At 37.0% G+C, this 18,250-nt stretch overlaps 2 protein-coding genes across 2 annotated transcripts; one reads left to right on the top strand and one right to left on the bottom strand.

Moving 5' to 3' along the window:
- Positions 1–675: 675 nt before the first annotated feature.
- LOC119067262 (zinc finger protein 260-like) lies at positions 676–3,993 on the bottom strand. Its single transcript, XM_037170141.1, has 8 exons — positions 3,637–3,993; positions 3,198–3,341; positions 3,042–3,140; positions 2,864–2,981; positions 2,465–2,788; positions 2,223–2,393; positions 1,497–1,709; positions 676–1,418 (listed from the first exon to the last, which is right to left on the bottom strand). The coding sequence occupies exons 1-8, from the start codon at positions 3,731–3,733 to the stop codon at positions 764–766; spliced, it is 1,821 nt and encodes a 606-aa protein (XP_037026036.1). The 5' UTR covers positions 3,734–3,993; the 3' UTR covers positions 676–763.
- A 2,216-nt stretch (positions 3,994–6,209) lies between these two features.
- Positions 6,210–15,011, top strand: LOC119067263. Its single transcript, XM_037170142.1, has 5 exons — positions 6,210–6,738; positions 7,603–8,957; positions 9,024–9,198; positions 11,196–11,519; positions 12,656–15,011. The coding sequence occupies exons 1-5, from the start codon at positions 6,636–6,638 to the stop codon at positions 14,356–14,358; spliced, it is 3,660 nt and encodes a 1,219-aa protein (XP_037026037.1). The 5' UTR covers positions 6,210–6,635; the 3' UTR covers positions 14,359–15,011.
- Positions 15,012–18,250: the final 3,239 nt, after the last annotated feature.

Raw genomic sequence — 18,250 nt, 5'->3', positions numbered from 1 at the left:
GGTTAGAAGAGATGAGAAATATGATGCACGCACATCGTGAATGAATGCCTTGCTCTCCAAGCCTTATCCAGGGCGGTATATGATTTTTCTTCAGAAAATAGTGAAAAAGTGATCCAAAACTGAATTCTAGATTTTTAGAAATTTATTTGGAGGTATTCCACGACTATTAAAGTAAAGTTCAGGGTGCCGAAATTTGACAAGCCGGAATTATTTTGAATGTGTTAAAAACAGTCGGAATTAGTGAGAAAAGTAAGTCACATGCCGCCCTGCTTATCTCTGTCAAAAGCTTCCAAAACGAAGAGCGAAAAAAAAAAGTTTTTACTTTAGCGTAAATGGTGTGTGGAGCCGTATCAATTTTTGGCTCGTGCACCACAAAGCGAGCTATAATCCGGACACGGTAATATTTCTTGAAAATAGAGCGCTTGTGGAGGCACTACAAGTCAGAAATTTTATTATTAAATTTCATCCTACATACGGCACACCAGTTCCACCACTTTGACGCCAAATCTGGTTTCACTACGATGTGAGCTGATGATGCCATTTCTGTCACGGGTAGGGTAACAATGTGGCATAATACGTTTCGAACTGTGACCTTATTAAGGAGTGATGTGCGGCCTCTCGCTCAATTATAAATTATTGGCACAACAACAACTTCCTTTTCAATTACAACAACGCCAAAAGTGGGCACGTACCACACACATGTTTATGTAAATGGAAATTGACTGACGATACATGGATAAAATGTGAGAAAATTGCTCAAGACTTACAGTACATTGGTCGAAAACAATTGCTGCGTGGAATGATCAATCAGATTTCGCTTGTTTTTCATTGTGGTTATTGGCGGCAGCGTGATTTTAGTCTGATCATCGTCGGTGATTGGTGCCGACGAATACGAGAAAAACTGGCCAAATGTCGACGGTATATTTGGTTCGGTAATAGCGGTTGAAAATATTATTTGGTCGGTCATGTAGTCGTTAACATGATACAGACTTTGCTCGGGAATATCACTTACATCCTGTGGCAAACAGTTGAACCGCGGATCATTCTCTTCCATGTCCAATGTTTGCTGCATCAGCAACGAGGCAGCCCGTTCCAGATCGTCCGAAGTGTTCAGCGGCAGTGTGTCATCCAATGACATTGTCAGTGACACTTCCACCGGATCGGTTTGTTCGATTTTTGGTATTTTGGTTGTTTGCTTCTTTTTGGTTTTCCTTTGTTTACCATTCTCTTCGCGTCCACCGGCGCCACCATTCCGTTCCTTATTCTCCTTTCGGTCTTTGATCAGAAAATTCGGCATTTCTTCCAATTGTTCGCCGGTCTTATGGTCGACTTTGTGTCGTCGACGGATGTGCTTCAGCCAATTCGGAAAGTTGGTGAAATCTTTTTGGCAATACTTGCACTTGTAGGGTCGAGCGCCGCTGTAATTGAAAACGGGTTGCGTTGAATGAATTGTCCGGAGAACACATTGTAATTCTAACCACACCACCGTAACTTACGTATGGATGTTGAAATGCTGCTTCAGCTTCGAACTGCTGAGAAACGTTTTGTTGCAATGAATGCAAGCGTGTGGCCGTTGGACGGAATGAATTAACGAATGGACTTTCAGATCCCTTTCTGATTTGTACAGTTTACTGCAAGTCTCACATTTGAAATTTCTGATGTTCACATGAAATGTGTGGTGACGCAACAGTTGAGATTTGCCAACAAATCTGCGAGCATAACAGAAAAAGAAAAAACAGTTACCACAATTTATCAGCAACAAGTTCTACAAGTGTTTGTGTGTGACACGGTCAGACAATGCCAGTGAAATGATTTTATTTGTTTAAACAGAAGCAATCAACCGTATATCGGTTTAATGTGGATGCGGTTGATGCATGGAAATTCGGTTCATGAGGTTTAAAAATTTATCTGCAAGAATTGGTTACGTTTGGAAGAAAATGACGTCCATCACCGATAACAAAATGTTTGCGGGAGTGCTGGTTTGTACAACCGAAAACGGTCAACCGTCACAAATTAATTTACTGAACAGAAACGAATTTATCTTGGCCCAAAAAATATGCCAGCGAGACTACTGGCTGCATTATCATTCTGATCTGTGACACAGTAAAGCAGTCCACTGACTCTCTACTGCGCACAACTGTTACAAACTTTTCGGTTCCTCAATATTAGAATTCTTGAAACGAAACGATCCGACAATTGTGTAGACCTTGGACAATACTCACGTTTTACCGCAATGTGGAATGGTGCACGGGAATTTCTTATCTTTTGTATGCGTTTTGACGTGGTTGAGCAAATTGTTTTTCTGAACGAATTTTTGCGAACAATGTTCACAGCTGTATTGACGGTCTTTGTGAATTTTCTCGTGCATAAACAGACTGCTGCGGTTCATCAGCCTGAAAGAAGAATCAGAAAATTTGTTCGCTTTAGTTACGATTCCGGCGAACATCATCCCCGTTTCTCTTACATTTTACCACAATCAACACACTTCCACTTCAAGTCCTTGTTTTTCAATTTCTCAGCCGTTCGATGCTCTCGCCGATGTTGTTTCAGCTCATCAAAACTAGAAAATTCCACTCCACAATCGACACACTTTTGCTGAACAACCAGATGAATTCGCTGGTGTTGCTCCAACAATTCTGCACTGCCGAATTTACGCGAACATGTGGCACACTGATGTTGATAGGAGGTTGCTATGTGCCGGTAGATGTGACCGCGGAACGATCGAATATTTTGCAATTGCTTTTTGCATTGTATGCACGTGTACAGAGGTGTTTTTTGGTAGGAATTTCTGTAGATTTTGGAAGATAATTTCAATTAAAAGGGTCAAAACCAATCGAGTAGATTTATCGCGTCTGTCGCTCACCTGTAATGTGACTCAAAATCGCCTCGTGACGAGAAGCACACATTACAATTATGGCAGAGATATTCGTAATTTGATTTGGATGGGGCCTTTTGTGGTCTGGGTGCAGCGCCTGCCGTAGCTGTGGAAAATGAGATATATCGTCATAGTGGAAGATTTGATTTTGAAAACCTAAACAAACTTTTGTCTGCGCTGGTTTCGTCCTTTTTAGCGGTGACTTCCGTCACTTCCGTTGACACCAAATTCTCCTGCTTTATCCACGGAATCGCATTGGTATCGTCTGAAATTCAGACTGATGATCAAATGTTTAAATTTGCAAATTATCAATAAATCGTACCACTGCCAGTGACTCTATCTTCATTGGCTGTTCGTTTTGGTGTAGTTGATTTCCTCTTATTCTTTTTCCCTTCAGAACCACCGGTAATTGATTCCGCTTCGCCAGACATATAATCGAATATCATACAGGTGCTGATCGGTTGACCTTTAATCGTTGAAAACGGAAAACATTTTAAATGAAACAAAGATAAAAATCGCAATTTTTTCGTTGGAATTTCTTTCTGTCTTTTATTGTTAGTCCAGTCAGTCACAATAACTTAGGACATATTTTACTGTTGCTGATTAGTAAATCTTTGATTTTTAACTAGCTTAACTGAACGACTCTGTTTTTAACTTTTCAAGAAGTTCAACGTTAGGTAAGAACGAATAAGGTTCCATCGACTTGGTTCATTTACGACTTTAGGACATTTCTCATGCTAAAGTGTCCCAGGAGTACTTACAATTTCTAAAGTCGATGTCCAGGGACTCATCTTTAAAGAATATGTTACTGCCGCTTATTATCGAATCAATGATTTCAATTTCGTCGGAAGATTTCATTGTGTTTACGGAAAGTTTTTATTATTTACACGGCGGAATACATTTAATTTTGAGGTTAGTACCAGTATTTTGTTGCAATACGAATATTTATGGTATTTGAATGTGCGTTTTATACGAATACGAATCGAATAATTGTTGTGGCTTGTTTTAACCACGAATTAAATTAATTAAAATCACGAATAATAATTAATTTACTGATTTTTTGTAATTGAAATGACGCTTTGTTTATTATGAACGAAGAAGTGGTACAGTTGGATTTTTTTACAGAGATAATTTTGACAGATTGAGACACAGGGTGGTAATCAAAAATTTGGCGCCTGCTTTTTGAAAACAGAACTTTTAAAATTTTCGTTGTGACGACATATTATTGTCAAAATATCAGCTTTCTGATGAATTTCCTTTTTGTAAATAGTTATTTACGTATCTGGTGTGCCATAACGATGTGAGAGCGTCAAGCGAAAGTGCCTAAAATAAACCGTCCACCACAGATACGTATAAATAACTATTACATGCGTTCATGTTTTAAGCACTACTTTCGACGCCGTCAGCATGTTAAAAGATGAAAAGTCTCGTTTTAGTGTGTTTATTGACCTCGGCTACGCCTCGGATGAACAAAATTCACAAGAAATCTCTACTTTTCATCTCTAGTCATGCATAAAGAGTTTGCAAGCATGTTATTATTGTCTTCTATTACTATTGCCCACCAGGTATGGTCTGTTCATACAAACCGGAGGACATAGCGATCAAGGCTGTAAACTTGGGGCGATATGCGGGAACATCACCACATCATCAAGGCGACGAGAATCATCACAGTAGGTGAATTTTTGTATGAAATTGACCATTTTATCATTAACTGTGGTGTGTCACCCGCGTATCTGCGTGACCTCCCCAAATTTTGAAGCCTTGACAGCGATTTCATATAAACAAACTCTCATGAGAGGTGACTTTGTTTATATGAAATCGTTACGTCCCCCGCTACATACAAAGTTTGACATTTGAACCTCACCATGTATCGTAGCACATACTCGATATTGCATTAATACTTGCATAACTCTATCAACTCTTATAAAAGATACAGCCCGAACAGAACTACGAAAAGTGCTTGAAAAATAGACCCTCTCGAAATGATTCAAAAATGTGGATGTAAAATAAATGCGATATCTGTCAAATTTTTTCATGTAATGCGTGATGAAGGAACAGGAACCCAAATTTTCTAAATGTCAATTCAACGAACATAAGAGAGAAATTTCTGTGTTACTAAACGTTTATATGGAAAATATCCACTGAACTGTTCAAATTTGGGGACTACATGCCTTAGTATGCATAGACATCTATCCTTTCAGAACCTAGCGGAACATAGTTCCGGGCTTGTGATCGCTTATTCCCTCTTCGTCATCATCAAATCTCTGTGTTCGCATACCACCTCAACACTAGGCCGTAAATATTCGTAAGTTGACCTCAATGATACCAGCCAGGTAAAATTACTGGTCTTTACAATAAATTTCACTTTACAGACGACAAGCAATCACCCATTTGTGTATGCATCGTTGCATATCACCTAACTCAATAGTTCCACACAGGGCCTATTTTTGGAATTTTTTTGGAAATGCTAAAAATTTTCTAAAACTGCGAACGTCCAAAAACCCAATTTTTCCATAATTTTGAACGGTTATGGCAACTCCGGAACTCATCCTTGCGTTTTAGCTGACTCTCAATTATTTTGTTTCATTCTTGACACTATCAGCTTTCAAATGAAGTCGAGCATGATTAATTTGTAAGATGAGAGCGTCGATAATCAAACACAATCATTGAGAGCCGGCTAAAACACAAAGCTGAGCTTAGTAGTTTCCAAAACCGTTCGAAATGATGGAAAAATTCGTTTTTTTTACGTTCGCAGTTTTTGGAAATTCTGGAAAACATTTCCAATTTTTTTTTCCAAAAATAGGCCCTGGTTCCACAACATAAAAAGTCATCATCCACAGCTCATCGCTTATCGAGAGGGTCCCGTCCCACCGAGACTATATAATGACACTTACGATTCCTGCATGGTATACACTACTAAGCCTCAAGAGTAGAACAAATTCTTCAGATCTGATTACAATAAAACGAGAAATCTGAACGCGCATACCCTAAAATGATTTATGTTTGTCGACATATCGTCGACGATGACAATCGTAGCTTGTTTCAATATGAATTCAAACTAATAATTGCCGCCAAATTTTAGTAGTAGATGCATGTAATGATCGCTACGTGTCGCTGTTTGTTCGAGAAAGAAAATGTCATATTCTAAAAATTGTCATCATATAAAAATTTTTGTAGGAAAAAAAATTCTCCTTAATATTTATTTTTCATTTTCGATCTGGCTGTAATTGTGCAAATTTTTCGTGTGTGTGAAAATTATTCAAATCAGTTGAAAAATTAAATGACGAACACAAAATAATGCAAGGCAAAAGTGTTCCATGTCGTGTAGGATTTTTTTTTTTTTCATTTGAAAAAGAAAACAAATAATTTCAATGATCAATGAGGAAAGATTCCTGAACATATTTTTCAATTACTGTGCTCACATAATTAAATCATTGAATTTAATCAAATTAAGCGATTGCATGTTGGCAATCTAATCAATAAATCTAAAATCGATTACCATTTAAAGTACATATGGACATTCTACTCTAATTTCGCGTACAACCAACATCTAAATATCTATAGTGGCACAGGTGGTGTTTGTGTATATCGAATCTTGGTTGTCTTGCTACGAAAATTGAATTATAGAAAGTTTTCTTTGTCGTTATTTTCGACTTTATTTTAGTCAAGGACTTTAATGATTATCTCTATGACAATAAAGTGATATAGTTTAGTGGATTAAACGTATCCAGCAATTAAAATACAAATTGAAAGAAAGAAAATGTCGTACATTCCACCACTCGTTTGTGATACACCACCGCCAATAGATTTTGAAGACAGCCACGAAGATGATTTCGGCGACGGAATGTTTTCAAATTATGACGGTAAATATGGCATGTTTCATTTACGCATTTAACCATTCAGGAACCGTGTATCTTCACATCATCTTACAACCAGAAAAAAATCCAAGAAAGGAATCCAATCAGAAACAGGACCTGACAATCTGTCACGGATTATCCAAATGGAAAAATATGTTTTCTTCTTAAAAACAGCCTGAAAGACTTCTGTCTTTCGTGATCATTTCGTGAGGATTCATTCCATTGAAGATCCTATTTAATCAGTAGCTACGTAATGTAAATAGCTGAAGTGTATTTGTCTGTACACATTTTCGTTATCCAGGAATTACGATGATCGTGATCCCATAGGCTCGATTAAGAGAGTCCGTTGATCAGGCGGGTGACTTGAAACAATGTATTCTTGGCCTTTCAACCTGACAAGTCAAAAATAATAAGCAGTCTCGTCACAATTAAACGCTCCAAACGCTGTACCAACTTCATAACGACCTAGAACAGAAGTTCAGTTGTTTTGGCTGACTTTTTGCTCAAAACTAATTTCGAGTTGACTGATATTGCTGATCAGGCGAAACTTATCTTGATTCGTTGATTTGCTCCGATCTGATCAGCTAAGAATTGAGGAAATATTTACATGGCGTGACAACAATAAACAACAGACGATCGGTCCCATAAAATGTCTTCATTCCTTTTTAGACATTTCGTAGCAAGAAATGTTAACTGTTTAACCGTTAAACTTTAACGTGAGCAACTCACGGTGATCCCTTAGCGGCCCTAGTTTTTCTAGTTGAAAACTTCCGATTCCTTTTTCTTATAATTAAGGTGTTTATGAGTGGAACGCATGTCATTGACTGAAAAACAATTGTAAACTTGCACGACTATTTTGACTCTTTTTAGGATCTTCGCTGCCTACAACACCGAAGCAATTATCATCAATAAATGATCACGATGACCTGCCGCTGGATATTCCAGAACTGCCAGACGAGCAGCATTTTCCTGATAGAGCAGAAAAAGAATTACAAACAAAAGCGTCACTAGAATGTACCGAGCTCCCATCAACAAATTCGTCAATTTTACACACGAACCATATCTACTGCGAACCACCAGAACTACCATCCGTTATTATTGAAAACGAAGTGGATTCCAATGAAGTGCCCAAAATTGAGCAAGTCGAAATAGCCACTCATCAGTCGGACGTAGGTTCGAACCAGCCGGTAAACGAACCATCGAAACTTACAAATAGTGTTCAAAGTTTGGATAATTCATCAGCATCGCAGTCCAATGACAATGTGTGTCGCAGTGACAGCCCACCGTCGTTAGTTTTTTCCGCCGAAAGTATCAACTGTGATGACAATCAGTGCGACGATTTCGACGAATTTCATCAACATACCGACGATGTCGAATGTAATTTTCCGTCATTGAAATTGGATTCGATTAGTGATACGAAAAGTCAGTCATCCGATTTGGACGAAACCACAAATATGCCAGAGTGTGAAATTGACGAGGTCAGGGACAATACCGCAACCACGAATGCTGGTAGCAGTAGGTTAGAAAGTGAGTTCGCTAAAACCATTGACGCTCAGAGTAGTAATGTTGAAGATGTTGATGTGACTGTGACCAATGCAGACGATAGCTTTGATGATTTTGTCGAGTATGAATCGAGTGTTGCACAACCAGACAAGTCTGATTTTGTGGAATGTGAAGTGGTAACTGCTGCGACGTCTATTGATGAATGTGCGCAGAGTAAAGAAGCAAACGATGAGAATGTGTTTGCTGCGGATTTCAGCCAATTTGAAGTTTACACAGAAAACGCAACTAATAAACCAGATGAACCGATTAGCACTGAACAGCATAAATCATATGTTTCCACATTAGATCAGCTACCTACAGAGAGAGTACCCACGTCAACCGCAGCCACAGACGATTTCGGTGATTTTGAAAATGCAGATGACGACGACGATTTTGGAGAATTTAACGATTTTAGCGATTTCACGCAGTCACAATCACTTCACTCTCCTTTAACGGCAAATGTGGAGGAATTGACCGCAAGAATAAAGCCTTTGTTGGATAGTTTATTTCCGACCAGTGATAATGAGTCTGAAGATGGCAGCTACGATGGCCCGGTCTTAACAAATGACACCACAAAGATTATCAAAGATTTTGAAAATTCAAAAGCTCTTGATCATCAGTGGACAACGTCAGTGGGAAAAAGCTCTTTGGTGACAGCGTTAGGAATCGATTCGAGGAATATCGTAAGTGTTCACTGCATTTGTAATCGGAATGATGATGACTTGACTGCTTTGTTGATGACTTTGTAGCTCTATGGAGGAAAATGGAACAGTTCGATGCCTAGATTTGCAGCGAATTTGGGCTTTAGTCCATTGGAGCCAATGAAACCAAGCAACGTATCTGGACCAAGCAGTTCCGTCACGAACGAAATTCCCGCTGCACAATTCGATTGGAACAGTTCTGGCTTAACGAATCCATTAGACGGTAACCGATGATGACTTTTGTCTTTTGTTTCTATTTTTATAATTCAGCAAAATTAATTTTCTGATGCTTTATAACCCGAAATTTAATCGCATAATTTAAGTGTTGGTTGTTGTTGCTGTTTTGATTTTGAACAAATTTTTTATTTACTTTTAACGTCCTCATCTCACATCATTTTAAGACTCTTTTTTTTGCATCACCCAGTCGAAAGGAATAATTACAACAATTTGAAATGTTTAAGCATCGGCTAAATAAATCTTCGAATGTTTGTAAAACATGCACTGTAAATATTTGAACAATATTTTACCGGTAAAGGGTATTTGTGCTGCGAATAATTGCTTATGATGTACGTCGTACAGACAGACAATAATTTTTCTGATCACGAGATCATGCTCAATCGACGCGAAAATCTTTATAGTATTCAGGGAGTACCTTGACAATGGATTTCAATGAAACCAAGTGTTGCACGAAGTACATGGTGCAATTAGTTTCTAGGTTGCTTCATTTATGGCATTTGTAATATTGCTGGCTCGTATCCCGGTGTAAGACGAATACTTTTGTGTGTGCTGAGGTTATAGGCAAGATTCTGAAAGAATGTTTTGTTAAACACAATCATTACAGATTGTATGAAAAGATAACTCGAAGGAAAAAAAAATATTTTTATCAAGTTGTCACTTCACACAATCTGTAATGAGTATGTTTAAGAGACATCGGTACTTTGGTGAAAAGCATACATTTAGGCGTTCTTTAAATACTGGATTTTAGGTTACGTTTGATGATATCTTTCCACCAGAATCGTTTTTCGAAAATATAGTTCCGCAATGACGACCACGAAAGTATTAGCTTTCAACAGAAAATAGATTTGGTGGTAGCGGTTTGACCACCAGCTGTTAGAGAACTAAGCAGTTTACGAAAATTTCGTTAAACTGCTCACTTTTCTCAGTGCTGGTCGAACGACTACATCCAAAACTAATTTTTATTTAAAGCTAACACATTCGTGGTCGTTATTGCGGTCGTTCATTTTGCAAAATAGGATTCTGATGAAGAGATATCATCAAAAATGAAATACGAGACATTTGCGTAGGCTACAATTTATAACTAAGTACTGATGGCTCTTAACCTCGCTCTTAACAAAAACTGTCTAAATTGTCAAAATTTGCCGTCTGGATCAACTCAGAAGTGTCTTAACCTGTTCTTTCACAATCTTGCTTATATGTACCAATGAATTGTGTTGCCTCGAGATACCAATGTCTCGCTATAACTAGCGTGAAACTATAGATCCACAATGAATAATATCAGTCGATAGACACAGCAAAAGTAGAGAGTCATTTTTAAATTGAATTGAATTGACTCGAAGCGAAACAAAATAAATCTATTCTGATCTGCAAACTTTTCTTTCATAGTTTCGTAGTTTCATAGTTTGGTAAACACCGACGTTTGTTAACAAAATTGTTCATGACAAACGAAAAACATTCAGTTAACGTTTCTTTTTCGTTTCTGCGAGAGCGGAAGATTGATTCTCATATTCTCGAAAAGGACATAATCTTCAGCTTGAAGCCTGATAAAATCTTGAAGAGTATTCTCGTGTAAATCGGTGCTTAGCCGTGTGCAGATTTTTATCTAAGCGATGGAAACGGTTCATTAGCTTCGTTTTTTTTTTAAATTAATTTGCCGTTGATCGATCGAGAAAAACTTTTTTTGCACTTCATTAATGCAAATGCCCATTCATTGTTTTGTGCTTCATTTTCTCATTTTAATTTGATTCCATTGTCCCTAATATTGAATGGCTTTCGTTGTTTCATTTTATTTTCAATTCCGTTTACACTTGCACTCCTTAAAATTGATGATGATAAAAAAAAACGAAAATTTTTTAATTAAGAAAAACAAAAACAATTATTTTTCCTTGATTTTATTTCCAATTCGGTCATTCACTTTCATTTTTTTCGGTTTTTGTTTTCTCTACAATCATATGGTTTTTTCGTATAATTGTTTGTATCCAGCATCACACGCACACACTTTACTATTGGACCTAGAACAACTAGTGGTGGTGGCTAATCTAGATAAAATAAAACTTGATTCCTCTACATGCTCTTCAACAAATCCTGCAACTGCATCAAAACCGACTACTAACAATAACACAATGTCATCGCTTAACAATCATTACATTCATAATTGCAACGGTGATGATGATGATGGTGGTGTTGGGTATCAATATAATGGTGATTTCTATGGAAATTCATTGCCGTATTCATGCGAAACTAATATTAAAACATTGGAAAAAAATGTCAATCATTTCGGATTGTTTGATCAATTTTTGGATATTAGTAAGTGGAGCTAAATTCATGGTGTGTGTTTCTTAAGTAGTTTCCTTTTCGGTTTTGGTCATTTTTCGTTGATTTGTTAATGTTGTAGTATTCTTTTTGTAGACTTAGAGCTTTAGTCATCGAGATAGTCGAGTACCTTGCATATAACATAACATTACACTAGCGCTTCTTTAGTGCCGGATATACTAATGACTTTACAGAGAAAGTAGTCCACAATCAAATTTCTCAGAATTAGGTGTTAACAACGTTCAAGATAGTAAAAAGAGTAAAACTTTTCCTTTTACAAATTATATTAAAAGTAAAACTGCATCCGATTTGCTATGGATGTAATTAACACCGAGAACGGCTTCAATACAAACGATGAGTTAGGTCATCATTACAAACGAATAGAGCATGCGAAAATGTCCAGCATTCTGATGCTTCTATGAGTTCAATAGTTTGTTAGGAAATACTGCTGCATAAGTCAACATTATCCTGAGTTATCTTTGTCATTACCATCGGTAACTGATGACTATTCGTTCCATGCAATCTACAGCATCTACAGATGTTTTTTCGGTTTAGCTTACTTTTATCTTACTTTGCACTTCACTTCCATGATTGTATCAATTAAATGGAATTCATTCGTTCAACTCTTTTACCAAAATTATCTATTTGCTCATCACTTCAACGTACACGTTTTTCAGTGTAAAATTGCACAAATTGTATCAACATATCCAAATCATCTGATAATTGAGCTGCCAATAGCCACTTGCCATTCTTTCCATCAGGAGAATCTGTTGGATCAGGAGTAGGATTCTCTGTTCATAACCGTGAGAATTTTTTATTTAAAAGGTTTTATCATCGTTAGGCTGGAATGCCACTAATATCCATTCTTGTTAGTTGGTTATCTTAATACAGCCCCTAATCGTGACAACTTCCCCATTATCGCGATAGTATTTGACTATCAAAATAAGGAAATTATCTTAATTTTTCTTCCAAAAACGTTATTCTTAAGCATAGACAATCCTAAAGTGATTGTAGGCGATGCATTTTTGTGTTTTTTTTTTCTTCTATTGTTAACTTTTTTTGATTTTCTATTTTTTATCGATACTTCTATCCAGCTGACTTAACAAATTCTTTCCTTTTGCGCCATAAAGGGGTCCAAGAAATCCTACACAAGACAAACACTGCAGAAAATCAGTCGTCACGGGCTGCACATGATTGGCATTCAACGAAAGCAGAACCGACACTCATAGCACCGACAGTCCCCGCAGCTGACATCATGCACACAACGTTAAAAAATGTCAACACAACCAATTTCATAGACAGTGTCATAGACAGTGAGGAATCAACGCAAGTAACAGCTTCGTATGTGGTTCCAGGTAGTGGATCACTCAAAGAAACTCATATTTTTACTCCGAGCAAGTCGCCTTACTCGATTCCTCAATCGCGAGAAGTGTCAAATGATAAACCGGAACCGAAATGTCCAGATTTTGATTATGAAAAAGCTGCTGCTGGTATCATAATCGATGAAAATGTGGTGAAAAAAGAGTACAGAGATGTTGAATATGATCCTGACAAGCCGACAGCGTCAACATTAAGCAATAGTGACGATTTCTCTGACTTTCAATCAGTGCCAATTCCACTAAATATTCCTAGTACACACAAACCACAGCAAAATACTTTGCCGATGGACTTCGGGATTTTGCAACCGACAAAGCGAAATGATAACATAACCATCAACTGGCCGGATCCCGGAAACGTTGCTACCGCAACAGATATGGATTCATTTGATAGTTTCAGATCGGCTGAACACATTGGAAGTGGCAGCACAAGCGACTTCGCTGCCACGAATGAAGGCCCGAAATCTTCATCTTCCTCATTTGGTGACTTCGCGAAGCCGGTTATTGGGGTATCGCCATCGGAAATAATGTTTGAAACAAATTCAACGGCTGTGGAAGACGATTTTAGTGACTTTCAAAGTGTTGAGCCTATTCCATCACATAACAATGTAGCAGATGTGATAAGTAAATATCGAGTACCACCTTTGAGTGATGTAATACCGTCCAATAAAATAGAACCGTTGTCCAAGAAAACCGACAGCGACTCTATCATCACATCAGAATTTAATGCCTCAAATTGGACCGATTTCCAATCTACTAAAGTCAATGATGCACCAATGCAGCCAAGTGTACCTTCAACAAATATCCTTCAACCAGCACCACTAAAGCCGGTACAAATTTTAACTCCACAACCTGTAAATCCTCAACCGAATCTTCAGCCGAGCTCCATATGGCCTGAATCGGAAATAGATCCCGATGAAATAGCCCGACTGGAAGCGATTTTTCCACAGGCACAAAAGCAATCGCTTCAACCCGAAACGAAGCCACAAAATCCAAATACCTCAAAATCGCAGGAAGACGATGAGTGGTCTGATTTTGTATCGGTTCCGACGCCAGCAGCTGCTCCACAACCGCTACCCATCACGAATATAATCAGTAGGAACATTGCCAAACATCAACAAGACGATGACGAATGGTCCGACTTTGTATCGAGCACGAGTCAACCGTCGTCGATGCAACAATGGAATGTGAGCAGCGGTCCAAATTTCACATCTTGGAATGCGCCACCACAATTCGATTCGTGGCAAAGTTCGACGCTGTTCCAGCAACCGCAACAATTTGCATCGACCTTACCGCCTTCGGGCAATCCATCACTGATCTCCAATCAGCCGAACAAGGCGAATCCGAACAGTTTCTTTACGCAAAAAGCACCGAGCATTTCGTTGATACCGGACTTAAGTTTTGTTGCACCGAAGACATTGGTCAATCGATCGCGAACGAATTATCAAAGTAAATGATTGTTAAAGTATGATCAGACTGAAAGCACTGACAACAATGTGGTTATGTGATTAAGTCTGCATTTTACAATTGAATTAACTTTTAAAAAAAATGTTGGACTCTCGTGTCCTGTTCATGCCAAAATGTAATTTCCAAATCTCTGCTTAATGGAAGACTTTTTTCCCTTGTCAATTATTACAGTGGCGTCAAAATATTTTCGCCACAGACCACAGCTTTTGACTGATGTAATTGTACCGATGTTATTATGAAATTGACCTTTTCGAATAAGATAAGATGCCGAAATTCCACTTAGAAAACCATGCAATGTTACGCATAACGATAATAGAAACACTTTCGATAGAGACGCATTTTTAGCGAAAAGATAGAAAAAAAATCGTTGAACGAAAATAGCAAGTCATTTTCAGCGCTTTTCGGTATGATCATACAATATAGCAATTTACGCAAATGATAAAAGATGACCAAATATATCATAAGAATATTGTTCAGTTTAACACGCGGATAATAATTGATTTTAGCACACAAACACACCACCAGACACACAAAAAGTGAGCGTATTGGTTGTAAGTTGTACTAATTTGTTGTTTTAGTTTTGTATTATAGTCAAGAAAATAATGTTAAGAGCTAGGCTCAGTGTGCTTAATTAGCCGCAAAAAGAAAAAAAATCAAATTATTTAGATGTTGCGTCTAAGGACGACGTTTGTTTGATTCCTTTCTCATCGTATGACAATGGCATCAAAGATTTAACTTCGCAAAAATCGTGACCGTGTCAAATTTAGTTTTTGGTTAGACTTTACTGAGTAATTGAAGAACTTTTATTTAACGTTTACTGAGATGGGTCGTTAGTAATATATCTACACTCTCGCTGAAATTTTCGTATACTTCTATAATCTGAAAAGAAACCAATTCTCACTGAGCAGATTTTAAGGACACTTCTTGATGAACTTGCTCAGTAAATATTGTTGGTTTTGCTATATTTTTCGCTAAACGAAACTTTAAGATGTTGAAAGAATTGTCGCGAATTCGTCAATTAAGTTAAGCTTTAAAGCTTTAAAAAAAGCTTCTCAATCAACTGCTCCATATACACGAACGGAACATTGAAAACCGACACTTTTTTTTGTGTTTCACTGGAGTTTGTGAATTTTTGCATTTTTGCAAAATAGAAAATGTGTCGGTTTTTAAATTTACGCCCTCTGTAGATTCCAAATCAAAATTTGTTCCAGAAATTACTCAGTAAAGTCCAACGAATCTATTATTGATACATTTCGAGCGTCCCTGACGGCATATTTTTAATCTTCAAATTGGTCAAACTTTTGTAAATTAAGCCCTAAGATTCATGAGTTGGTGAGTTTCTTATTGACTCATCAGTAAATTGAGACAATAATTTCTTTTTAGTCCGTACTATGTCAAGCTTACCTGTTCTCCAAATTTACCGTTGGATTCTATAATTATTTTCGAGTTCTCAGTCGATCAGATCGACTCGATCTATAATTCTGATAATAAATAAAAATGTCAATGAACATCACACGGTTTTTTCAAATTGTCTCACAGCAAAATCTCCTAAAATTCTACGGCATAATGTGAACAACACACCTCCAGTCAGAAAAGCTCATTTTCTAAATCGAAGTAGTCAATTCCCTTCGACTACGGGGACTACAGGAAAGTATAATTCTTTTCGCCTTTTCAACAGAATTCTACAGTCCACTTGGTGGATCAATATCCGTCTGTAGAAGAGCACTAATGCACTCTAATCATCTCATTATAAGCCATTTTTGTAAGCAGGTCAGTTCAACTTTCCATATGTAGTGAGACCGTGATTGAAAACAGAAAACGACAGATTGATTTTTCTTGTAGTTGTGCATACGATTTGGAAAATCAACAATCGGAACTAATTTATTTTATTTTGTTATTTAAAATTTCAAACATTCCCAGAATAAAATAGAAAAAAAGGATAATTTAGTGGATGTTTGACTTTACTCTTAATCTTTTTCAAATCTTTTATTTGGTTAAACTTTAAACTCGGTGTTGGGCCATCCATAATTTTTATACTTAAAAATTAAAATTATTTTGTTAAAAGTACCATTGTCAATATAAATAGGCATAGACACAGTTTCAAACATAAAAGAAGGAAAACCATCAAATACTTAAAGCAAAATGTGTAGAACATTCAAAATAATCTCGTCTAGTCTGAAAAACGTCCTCTATCATAATTTTAATTTTAAATTAAATTAACTAAAAGAAATTGTGTTTGGGTTAGTGAAGTTTATGTTTTCTAAAAAAATAAATAAATATTTCCTTTTGTAAAACTAGAAAAATTATATTGAAAATGTACATTAATGTGAATATTAATCGAAAAGGAGTTCGAGATTAAAACTAATTTATTGCTTTAGTCGAGCAAATGTATTATAAAGAATTTAATAAATTATTATTAAAAATTCGACTCGTTTTCGTCATCATACCACGTTGTCTCTGCTCATCTCAGTTTCCCTTAAATTTTCTTAATTCTTACATAACAACAATTTCATGGGTGATACGAAGTTTGAAATTTTTTCAATAAAAGCATAGATAGGGATCTTTTGAAAATCCACCTATCAAAATCGGACCCATTTCGTCTGGGATGGATATATGTATGTATTAGGCCTGTTCATTTTTGAGAAATAGTCTCAAATTCATCTGGCATGGTGTCTATCTGGTCCGGAAGGCTAAAATATTGGACCCGTATTTTTTTTTTGAATTTTAAAAAATAGATCTGGGGAGCGAAGCATTTGTTCAAATGTACGAAAGCGTTGGTTAGAAGAGAGGAGAATGATGGTGTATATCTTTTTTACTCTTCTAACCAACGCATTCGTACATATGAACAAATGCTTCGCTCCCCAGATCTAAACTATTTTTTAAAATTCTAAAAAAAAATACGGGTCCAATATTTTAGCCTTCCGGACCAGATAGACACCATGCCAGATGAATTTGAGACTATTTCTCTAAAATGAACAGGCCTATATGTATACATGGTTTGAAAGGTCTTTGCCAGGAGACCTCAAAACAGGCCTCAGGCCTCACTGCATCAACGGAAAGCTTAGATAATGTACGTTACAACTAGCATGTTAGTACTTGATCTCTGCTTTCCAACGAGCCCACTCGCTCATATTTGGCGGTCATAGAATGAGTAAAAAAACACCTTTTTTCGACCTTCGCAGATCTTCCACCAGCAACCAGGTGTATCTCGAGACTATCTGAGGCCTGTTTTTAGGTCTCCTGGCAAAGACCTTTTAAACCATGTATATATCCATCCCAGACGAAATGGGTCCGATTTTTATAGGTGGATTTTTAAAAGAATCCCTCCAGGGACTATGGTATCCTCTTCACGCTTCGCTACGAAGAGAATCCGATATACACTCGTCATACCTTACTTTTGCAGACAAACAGCTCAAATTGATTAATCAATTCCCTAATCAGGTGTCGTGCAATAGTAACGTTTACATACTTTTCCGAATTTTGTACACGTTGTTCTCTTCCTTATCCGCTTTATTTACTTACAACAAGACCTTCCTTATTTTGTCGAAGCCTCCCTGCATGCATACTAAATGTGATTATTGCACGATCATTATTGCTCAATCACATTGCAAATTTTGTTATGAAAAAGGCGGGTTTAACATCTGTTAACAGCGTGGGCAAGAATAATCTGTTGAAAATCCAAAGATAAACTTTTTCATTTCATTTAATGAAGCAATAGATTCATTTATCCAACGCACTCCAAGCAAAAGTGCTTCGATTGACATCTGTCAGATAGAGTACTATTTTGTATGTAATTTTTTCCTCACTCTTTTTACCGTATAAAATTTTGTTTGGAGCACTGTCAAGTTTCAGTACCCTATTTAGAGTACCTTCCTAAGTGAA

This window comes from Bradysia coprophila, assembly GCF_014529535.1.
Source record: "Bradysia coprophila strain Holo2 chromosome X unlocalized genomic scaffold, BU_Bcop_v1 contig_12, whole genome shotgun sequence".
Taxonomy (NCBI): domain Eukaryota; kingdom Metazoa; phylum Arthropoda; class Insecta; order Diptera; family Sciaridae; genus Bradysia; species Bradysia coprophila.
The sequence above is the reverse complement of the archived record's forward strand: the minus strand, read 5'-3'. Positions and strand labels throughout refer to the sequence as shown.